We start from the raw sequence: 10,424 nt of genomic DNA, 5'->3' as shown, positions 1-10,424 counted from the left end.
TCTCCTCCCCACTAATAGCTGATGTGTGGTGAGCGTTCTGGCGCACTATGGCTGCCGTCGCATCATCCAGGTGGATGCTGCATATTGGTGGTGGTGGAGGGGAGACCCCATTACCTGTAAAGCGCTTTGAGTGGAGTGTCCAGAAAAGCGCTATATAAGTGTAAGCAATTATTATTATTATTATTATAACATACATGTTCCTGTAAAATTAAAGTCGTTTGTATCTTTCTGAAATAAATTAAATTGTGCATGGCTGAAAACAAAAAAACAAAAACAACTCTGCTTCCAGTCATCTGTTGTATTTCAGTCAATGTTTGAAGTGTAAAAGGGGACAGCCAGGACTTTCAATCACAGTGGTCAGCTTTGCTCAGCTACAGCAGGCAGACTCAAAGCAACAGGGACCCAGGAAAGAGAACAAACCAGCAGCACCCATGTGCTCAGAGGGTTTACACACTGGTGGCCTGCTGGACTGTGGCACTCCAGCACCAGGGCTGGGCGCCCATGCCCTAGATCATCTGTCACGTGTCTGGCATGGCAGATGTGCACATGGCGGAGTAGAAATTCATCCTTTTTTTTCCCCCTTTCAACTGAAGCTGCTGCGATCTGGGACTAATTTCAGCCACGGCTCCTTTCTCTCTTAGACCATAAAAACACAGCCCGGACCACACGTCTGTAGAGCCCATAGCCTGTAATGGAAGTTGTATGTCGACTAGACCACCCTGCAGCTCACCGCTGGCAGCCCACTGGAGCTCAGCAGGTGTGAGCCTGGTCAGTACCTGGATGGGAGACCTCCTGGGAAAAACTAAGGCTGCTGCTGGAAGAGGTGTTAGTGGGGCCAGCAGGAGGCGCTCACCCTGTGGTCCATGTGGGTCCTAATGCCCCACCATAGTGATGGGGAGACTATACTGTAAAAAGGCGCCATCCTTTGGATGAGAAATAAAACTGAGGTCCTGACTGTGGTCATTAAAAATCCCAGGGCGTTTCTCTAAAAGAGTAGGGGTGTAACCCTGGAGTCCTGGTCTGATTTCCCCCTGGCCTTGACCAATCACGGCCTCCTAATAATCCCCCTCTAAGAATTGGCTTCCTCACTCTGCTCTCCTCCCCACTGAGAGCTGGTGTGTGGGGAGTGTACTGGTTCACTCTGGCTGCCGTCACATCATCCAGGTGGGGCTGCACACTGGTGGTGGTGGAGGGGATCCCCACTACCTGTAAAGAGCTTTAAATGGAGTGTCCAGAAAAGCACTATAGAAGTGTAAGGAATTATTTATTATTTAAATTGCTGTATATTTTCCCAAACAAGTAAGAAGTCAGTATTTGGAAACTCTAGCTGTGGGAAAGGGCTGCTGCAACAGGAGCCCTCCGTGAGCGCAGCACTAGGTCTCGGGCTGGTAGAGCCACACAGTGCTGGCTGTCAGCCCATAGTTCTCCTCTCTGAGAGAGGGAGGAAGCTCGTAGGCGGCCAGCCGGCGCAGCTGTTTCCTGATGCCATGGTTCTGCAGCTGAGCCCTGCCTGGGTCTCCAATCAGCACCTGGGTGCCGCGGGCCCGGACGCACTCCCGCAGCCAGGAGTGAAGACTGCTGGCCAGCTGCTCCTCGTAGAACATGTCTCCCAGGAGGATGAGGTCCCAGCTCTCAGCCTCCGAGCCGATCAGGTCCCTGGTCTCGACGGGGACGGGCTCCAAGCCGTTCAGCTCGCAGTTCAGCTGGATGGCAATGGCGGCCACTGGAAAGGAAGAGTCGATGTAGCACTGTCGGCCCTCAAAACTCCACCACGGCAAACTGAAGAAATACTACCTGCCATCCCACTGCCTCAACATCAGATCTAGGGGGAAAGACAGCCTAATTCAATCTGACAGCCCTCTCTACAGTGTGCCCAGAACCGCAGTGTAGTTTGTGGTGCAGCATAAACGAAATTGCAGAATAAACGAAAGTGCAGTTTACACTTGTGTATCGAAACATGCGGTTTGTATCGTGCGCTTGTCCGGTACTGCGCCTGTGCTGCAGTGTAATTGTTTCTCAGTGACCTCAGTGGACCTGAGCTCTCTGTGCAGTAGTGTAACGGTGTTTCAGTGGAACTCTGCAGTAATGTGTGGTCTGAGTGATAGTGGGCCTGTGAGACAGCGGGTCTGTGCTGCAGTGGGCCTGAGTGACAGCGGGCCTGTGAGACAGCGGGCCTGTGCTGCAGTGGGTCTGTGAGACAGCGGGCCTGAGTGACAGCGGGCCTGTGAGACAGAGGGCCTGTGAGACAGCGGGGTACCTGGGTCAATGTCGTTTGCGAGAACGTAAGAAGCGCCCCCAAGTTTCGCCGCTATCGCAGCGGCGCCACAGCCGCTCCCCAGGTCCAACACCCTGCTGTCCCGGGCGACGGCCGGCGCCTCCAGCAGGTACCTGGAAAGCAGACACCTGGAAGGGTTTCCAGAGCTCCAGAACGCCACTCGCCAGATATCGGCCATGTAGACACAACGAAGGTTAAAGGGGGCCGTTACAGTTACTGACATCTCCTCAGCAGGTGCATCTGCGTACAGCACAGTGCCTTGCAAAAGCATTCTCCCCTTCCACTGGTGTCCCAGTGCTTTCAATTACTAATGATACGGGTTGAACAGGTAAGATAAGATAAGATCACTTTATTGGTCAGATACAATTTCTTGCATTAGGAATTTGTCTTTTCGCAGACCCCAGCTTGCTCTCCATGAGACACACAGACAGGGAGAGAAGCTGGGGGTCAGAGCGCAGGTTCAGTAATTTATATGGCACCCCTGGAGCAGTTGGGGTGAAGGGCCTTGCTCAGGGGCCCAGTGGAGTAGGATTCCTCTACTGGCTGCGGGTTTTAAACCAGCAACCTTCCAGCCACAGGTGCAGATCCTGAGCCACAGAGCCACCACTCTGCCCAGCCCAAACAGGTTCAAGCAGGGAGCTGCGTCAGCATGCGTAGTCTGCAGAGGAACTGATGAAGGTTTACTGAAAGCTCTTGCTGAAAGGACAAAAACTGAGACACAACATTTCGGGGGTGGGGCCTTCTTCAGGTGACCCATCTTCGGCCTTCGTCTTCCACGTCTGAAGAAGGGTCCACAGCTGAAACGCTGCGTCTCATTTCTGGTCCTCTCAGCCTGGAAGAAACCTTTACCTGCTCCTTTGCAAATGATATGTCCGCATCCTTTAAAGTGAAATGCTTTTATTAAAAAAATCTCATGTCAGCAGCCATATCACCCTGCAACTCACAACTGGCAGCCCACTGAAGCTCAGCAGGTGTGAGCCTGGTCAGTACCTGGATGGGAGACTCCTGGGAAAAACTAAGGCTGCTGCTGGAAGAGGTGTTAGTGGAACCAGTAGGGGGTGCTCACCCTGCGGTCCATGTGGGTCCTAATGCCCCAGTATAGTGATGGGGACACTAAACTGTAAAAAGGTGCTGTCCTTCGGATGAGACGTAGAACCGAGGTCCTGACTCTCTGTGGTCATTAAAAATCCCAGGGCGCTTCTCGAAAAGAGTAGGGGTGTAACCCCGGCATCCTGACCACATTTCCCTCTGGCCTTTACCAGTCATGGCCTCCTAATAATTCCCCTTTCTGAACTGGCTTCATCACTCTGCTCTCCTTCCCACTGAGAGCTGGTGTGTGGGGAGTGTACTGGTGCATCATCCAGGTGGGGCTGCACACTGCTGGTGGTGGAGGGGATTCCCATTACCTGTAAAGAGCTTTGAGTGGAGTGTCCAGGAAAGCGCCATATAGTGTAAGCAATTATTATTATTATTATTATTATTAAACATTTTTTGGAAGAGGATAAGAGAAATTAAGTATCGGCAAAAACTGCAAAGGTAAATCAAAAATCCAGATATGCTAATTGTACAAGTATTCAGCCCCCCTGAGTCAAATCTGGGTAGAAGCGCTTTTTGCAGGCGTGACAGCTGGAGACTTTCGGGATCAGACCAGTCCTCATGCGCCCGGCTCTGTCCTTACCTGGTTAGCGCCTGCCCTCCGGGCCAGTGGATGGCCCAGTACGGATCGGAGAACGGCCACAGCTCTGGCCTGGCGAGCCAGAACCGGCAGCTCGGAGTGAACAGCCTGAGGCTAATGTTCGGGGTGTTATGAGGCCCCCTCACCACCTCCGTGTTCTCGACGATAAACCTCTTCACCTCCTCTTCAGAGCTCAGGCTGCTCCCGGTGCTCAGCCGGACACCGGCACGGCGCCCACATCCCTCTCCTACCGCAGGGTGACACCTACTGACGACGCGTGAGACCCACTTCAGCCGGGGAATCATGCTTAACACTCGGTACAACGGTTGATTTAATGTATTTCTTTTTCAAACTGCTCATCTGTCGGCCCTCCTAGCTAAGCACCTTCTCACCTTGCAGCTCTCTGATCAGCGCATTTCACAGAGAGCGGTCGCACTCGCTCGAATTCACTGTAAATCCTGTCACAGCATAGATCCCGCCCTGTCACTAGTAGCACTAGTATCACTAGTATCAGTGCATCAGTAATGTGCTCCTGCCTCAGTTATCACTGAGACACTCTCACTTCTTAAAAGACGGTCTTTCCACCTCACGTTGCTATCCTCCCTCGGTCCTGCTTTGTTATGGGTCCCCCACCAAAAACTTTCCGACGCTGGTTCTGTTTGATTTAGGTTCCCATGTTGACTCTTTCCACGGTGTGAAATCCGTCACGAATAGCTTCATAAACCCCCTGCGCGCCTGTGGACGGTGGCGGTCTGCTGTCGGCTCGGGGCCTGAATTGAAATTTAGCCACTGTGCACATACGCCTTTATAAGAGCAGTGCGTTCAGGCTTAAAACACGCTGGGGACGAGCGGTCCGTATGCACTCGTCACGTCACGAACACCAGGTGGAACCAAAGTACATCACTGGCTGCCGGCTCAACTCAATATTCAAGAAGAGTTGGTGCATACATGTTGTAAATGGCACCCCTCGCTGTATGGCTTTTCCTGCCACAGAGCTGATAATGACAGTTGCTTGGCCTGAGTTACAAACTGAAATTCATTTTTTTTTTCAAATTTGCCTTTAAGAGGCCGGTTTACAATATAAGAACGTTAGTAAAGTTACAAACTACATAAAGGCGATCGGCTCTCCGTGCTCTCTGTATTGCTCAGTATGCCATCATCCAAAAATCACAGCAAGGTGATTCCAAGATGTCAGCATTGTCGGCAACCAGGACGTTTCAAATGCTCATGACTCACGAGTGTTCCTGTTTCCGTCCTGAGTGTTCCTGTGTGTCCCAGGACCCTCGGAATAGAAGGGTTACCAACAGGAGGGGGACCGGTGCTTTTTTTTTGTTGTTCCTAAAGAAGTTCCTGGGTTGCCTCCAGAGCTTCATATAGTTTAATTATTTCGCCGTGGCCCAGTAATCGTCTGTACTGTCTGGCTAAATCTCATTCAGCCTGACATCAGTCTGACTGCTCTCCTATGTACTGTCTCTAGGACACCAGCAACGTCTGCAGCCTGAAACAGAGCACGCTATTCCAAAGGAGGTCGAGGACAACTAGGACATTGTTCAGCTTCAGCATGGCTCCTCTAGGTTTAAATTCTCTACTATAAATTATATCAAGCATTCTGCTGGCCTCAGTTCTTGCTCCCTGACATTGCCTAGATGCAAATGATAATTTAACATAAACCCACAGATCTTTCTCATATATTGCTCCTTCTGATTCAGGAGTAATCCTTTGATGATTACAATGCCCATGTTTTACTGTTTGTATGTAACATCCTGCACTTGAACCATGCTAAATATAATTTACCGAGCAATTGACCAGGTGTGACGAGTATCTTAGTCTTCTATGGATCACTTGTGCAGCTGGATCTGTATTTGCATCTTCATCTACTTTTGCATAATCTGTCAAATTGATATAATTGATATAAATTAAGAAGAGCAGCAATTTCAAAGTCATGGAGGTACCTCGACTTTCTGAAGGTCCAGATACACTGTGTCAGATGCCCCAGAACTGCATGTGTATGTATCTGCTTTCTTGAAAAATCGTATCCTTCTAATACAACACTCACTCAGATCCTTACTTTTTTTATTTGGCAGGTCTTCTAATTTGACTCAGCTATTCAGCCGGGTCAGCTTTGTATTTTGTTTAATGAATAGGTATTACATTACTATTATTCCTTCAAGTCCATTGAAGTGATATATGAATACCCTCCCTCATTGCTTTGAGCATAACTGGAAAAAAGCCATATGGCATACATGACTTAACATTCTCCTAGCTCTATAAGACTTTATTATTGACATACAGTTGAGGAAAGCACAGAGCATGTACATCCTTAATAAGAAAAATATAAATGTATTTACGTTGGCTGAAGGAATGCTAGTACACTGCCATAAAAAGGATGAGGAACTTAACATCATAATTATAAACCATTATGTCTGACTTACATGTATGTTAAGAAAATTATGATTTCAGCTAAACTAGAGGATCTCCTCTATGCAAACAGAATCACAGCCAATAACATGGATTTCGAAAGGGTAGGTCTTGCTTAACTGGTTAGAGTCCTTTGAACTTTGAACAAGCAACAGCAGTAAAAAACAATGACCATGAGGTATGGTATGTTCAGATTTTTATATACAGATATTTTGAATGATTTTGATAACTTTTCTCATAAAACATTCATTCTCAAAATCCATACACCGGGCTTTCAGAATAATTCATGTACTTGGATAACAGTGGAAATTGTACAGATAAGGGGTGCATGCTCAAATTTGAGTAATTAGTACTGTAGGGATCTGTGCTAAATCACAGGTCTTAATTACTTCTGCCATTGATGCAGATTCTAATACAGTTAGTAAACTAATCACATTTGCAAGTTATACCAAATTAGACAGACTTACAAAGACTGCAGAAGCTGCCAAAGAAACTCAAACAACCTAAATAGATGCCAAGACAAACATCTAGCAGATGACTTTTAATGTAGACAAGTGTTATACGCAGAGCTCAGATGCATAAGCTACTGATAGAAAATGGGAAACACTGAGCTGCAAGAAGCTACCTATGAAAATATTATTGTAGACATATTAGACAGATCATTACTTCTTCTAGACTGTTAAAGGAAGCAATAAAATGTTTGGACATATAGTTCAAAGTGTGAAATTTAAATGAAGTCATATTGTGTTAAAATTGCACAATTCACTAGTAAGATCTCATGTAGATTCTTGTTCACAAGTTTGGTCACCATGTTATAGAAACATTACTGGAGCTCTGGAATCTCTTCAGAGAACAGCCACCAGTTACGTTCCAGGTCTTTAGGAATGAACTGCACTGACAGGCTTTAGTGAATCTGAGTCTCTCTTAAGTCTTGAACACAGAAGTCTAGAGGGAGTTTGTATAAGTCAAAATCCTCAAAGCCAGTGACAAAGTTAATCCTATGGAAGACTTCATAATCAACAGTGAGCAATAGCTGGAGCTCATACTGAGCTCAGAGCTCCTGAGAGTCTCAGGATCTGGGTGGGGTCACCACGCTGCCACTTCTCCAGGAAGAACTGCTTTGCATTTAACATTAAAACAGGACCCAACAGGAGACAAATGTGGAGATTATCCTGAAAAAAAGATATCAGCTGCTGAGATCATAATAAGAGTTCTTTACACTTACATGGTGCTTTCCTGGACAGTCCACTCAAAGCACTTTACAGGTAATGGGGATTCCCTCCATCTCCATCAATACCAGTGTGCAGCCCCACCTGGATGATGCGATGGCAGCCAGGGTGCACCAGTACACTCCCCACACACCAGCTCTGAGTGGGGAGGAGAGCAGAGTGCGCCAGTACTCTCCCCACACACTCTCAGTGGGGAGGAGAAGAGAGTGATGAGACAGTTCAGAGATGGGGATTATTAGGAGGCCATGATTGGTGAAGGCCAGGAGGAAATTTGGCCAGGATGCCGGGGTAACACCCCTACTCTTTTTAAGAATCACCCTGGGATTTTTAATGACCACAGAGAGTCAGGACCTCGGTTTTACACCTCATGTGAAGGAAGGCGCTTTTTTACGGTCTAGTGTCCCCGTCACTATACTGGGGCATTAGGACCCACACAGACCGCAGGGTGAGCGCCCCCTGCTGGCCCCACTAACACCTCTTCCAGCAGCAATCTTAGCTTTCCCAGGAGGTCTCCCATCCAGGTACTGACCAGGCTCACACCTGCTGAGCTCCAGTGGGCTGCCAGCGGTGAGCTGCAGGGTGACATGGCTGCTGGCTGGTGATGACTTCAAGGGCTGATAGCTCCTCCCTGTGCAACCGGGCCAGAGCTGCGGGTTCGATCAGAAGATAATACTTCTGATATACAGGTGTATGCTGCACATTGGTGGTGGTGGAGGGGAGTCCCCATTACCTGTAAAGAGCTTTGAGTGGAGTGTCCAGAAAAACCGCTATATACAGTGTCTTGCGAAAGTATTCGGCCCCCTTGAACTTTTCAACCTTTTGCCACATTTCAGGCTTCAAACATAAAGATATAATTTTTTATTTTATGTGAAGAATCACCAACAAGTGGGACACAATTGTGAAGTGGAACGAAATCTATTGGATTTTTGAAACTTTTTTAACTAATAAAAAAATGAAAAGTGGGGCGTGCAAAATTATTCGGCCCCTTTACTTTCAGTGCAGCAAACTCACTACAGAAGTTCAGCGAGGATCTCTGAATGATCCAATGTTGTCCTAAATGACTGATGGTGATAAATAGAATCCACCTGTGTGTAATCAAGTCTCTGTATAAATGCACCTGCTCTGTGATAGGCTCAAGGTTCTGTTGAAAGCGCAGAGAGCATCACGAAGACCAAGGAACACACCAGGCAGGTCCGTAATACTGTTGTGGAGAAGTTTAAAGCCGGATTTGGATACAAAAAGATTTCCCAAGCTTCAAACATCCCAAGGAGCACTGTGAAAGCGATCATCTAGAAATGGAAGGAGTATCAGACCACTGCAAATCTACCAAGACCTGGCCGTCCCTCTAAACTTTCAGCTCAGACAAGGAGAAGACTGATCAGAGATGCAGCCAAGAGGCCCATGATCACTCTGGATGAACTGCAGAGAACTACAGCTGAGGTGGGAGAGTCTGTCCATAGGACAACAATCAGTCTTACACTGCACAAATCTGGCCTTTATGGAAGAGTGGCAAGAAGAAAGCCATTTCTCAAAGATATCCATAAAAAGTCTCGTCTAAAGTTTGACACAAGCCACCTGGGAGACACCCCAAACATGTGGAAGAAGGTGCTCTGGTCAGATGAAACCAAAATCGAACTTTTTGGCCACAATGCAAAACGATATGTTTGGCGTAAAAGCAACACAGCTCATCACCCTCAACACACCATCCCCACTGTCAAACATGGTGGTGGCAGCATCATGGTTTGGGCCTGCTTTTCTTCAGCAGGGACAGGGAAGATGGTTAAAATTGAGGGGAAGATGGATGCAGCCAAATACAGGACCATTCTGGATGAAAACCTGTTGGAGTCTGCAAAAGACCTGAAACTGGGACGGAGATTTATCTTCCAGCAAGACAATGATCCCAAACATACAGCAAAATCTACAAAGGAATGGTTCACAAATAAACGTATCCAGGTGTTTGAATGGCCAAGTCAAAGTCCAGACCTGAATCCAATCGAGAATCTGTGGAAAGAGCTGAAAACTGCTGTTCACAAACGCTCTCCATCCAACCTCACTGAGCTCGAGCTGTTTTGCAAGGAAGAATGGGCAAGAATTTCAGTCTCTCGATGTGCAAAACTGATAGAGACATACCCCAAGCGACTTGCAGCTGTAATCGCAGCAAAAGGTGGCTCTACAAAGTATTAACGCAAGGGGGCCGAATAATTTTGCACGCCCCACTTTTCATTTTTTTATAAGTTAAAAAAGTTTCAAAAATCCAATAGATTTCGTTCCACTTCACAATTGTGTCCCACTTGTTGGTGATTCTTCACATAAAATAAAAAATGTATATCTTTATGTTTGAAGCCTGAAATGTGGCAAAAGGTTGAAAAGTTCAAGGGGGCCGAATACTTTCGCAAGGCACTGTAAGTGTAAGCAATTATTATTATTATTATTATTATTATTATTATTATTATAAGCAGAACACTTTTGAATGTCCCTCACATTATTAAAAATAAACTGTTCTCCCTGCACTTGAGATACAACCTGTTAATGTATGGAATTATTTCCATTTATTTCAGGGAATTACTCTTTAGTTAATAGTTCATAGACGTGTTCTGCTAATATTCATCGTGCATGGGCAGGGGAACGGATTTCACTGCTACAGTACTTGACTGAAGGACTGGAATGTTATTGTTGGGAAGAATTTCAAATACAGTGACACTGAAGGTCCGTGTATTATGAGATTAGCAATGACCTAACACACTCCTGTACTGAATAACGAGATGAGATCCAATCAAACTGGATACAGGAACAACGTTCTAATCGAATTTACTTTAATCTCGGCTCA

At 46.7% G+C, this 10,424-nt stretch overlaps 1 protein-coding gene across 2 annotated transcripts; it reads right to left on the bottom strand.

Moving 5' to 3' along the window:
- Window positions 1-588: 588 nt before the first annotated feature.
- Window positions 589-4,799, bottom strand: etfbkmt (electron transfer flavoprotein subunit beta lysine methyltransferase). 2 transcript variants are annotated; one of them, XM_015351853.2, is made up of 3 exons: window positions 3,954-4,799; window positions 2,258-2,403; window positions 589-1,723 (listed from the first exon to the last, which is right to left on the bottom strand). In XM_015351853.2, exons 1-3 carry the CDS (start codon window positions 4,253-4,255, stop codon window positions 1,374-1,376), a joined length of 798 nt encoding a protein of 265 aa, XP_015207339.2. In that variant the 5' UTR covers window positions 4,256-4,799; the 3' UTR covers window positions 589-1,373. The 2 variants fall into 2 exon arrangements, with proteins under 2 accessions (XP_015207339.2, XP_006633166.2); XM_006633103.3 differs by having other exon boundaries at window positions 2,258-2,388; window positions 3,954-4,798.
- Between the last annotated feature and the right edge of the window lie 5,625 nt (window positions 4,800-10,424).

This window comes from Lepisosteus oculatus, chromosome 7 (assembly GCF_040954835.1).
Source record: "Lepisosteus oculatus isolate fLepOcu1 chromosome 7, fLepOcu1.hap2, whole genome shotgun sequence".
Taxonomy (NCBI): Eukaryota; Metazoa; Chordata; class Actinopteri; order Semionotiformes; family Lepisosteidae; genus Lepisosteus; species Lepisosteus oculatus.
The sequence above is the reverse complement of the archived record's forward strand: the minus strand, read 5'-3'. Positions and strand labels throughout refer to the sequence as shown.

What these genes read in the sequence shown, in the direction of transcription:
- etfbkmt (XM_015351853.2), bottom strand. Translation starts at nt 4,255, where the DNA reads ATGATTCCCCGGCTGAAGTGGGTCTCACGCGTCGTCAGTAGGTGTCAC. An exon ending in GGAGGGCAGGCGCTAACCAG is followed by an intron (nt 2,404 to 3,953) that starts GTAAGGACAGAG and finishes AAACCCTTCCAG; the next exon opens with GTGTCTGCTTTCCAGGTACC. An exon ending in CGCAAACGACATTGACCCAG is followed by an intron (nt 1,724 to 2,257) that starts GTACCCCGCTGT and finishes CTTCCTTTCCAG; the next exon opens with TGGCCGCCATTGCCATCCAG.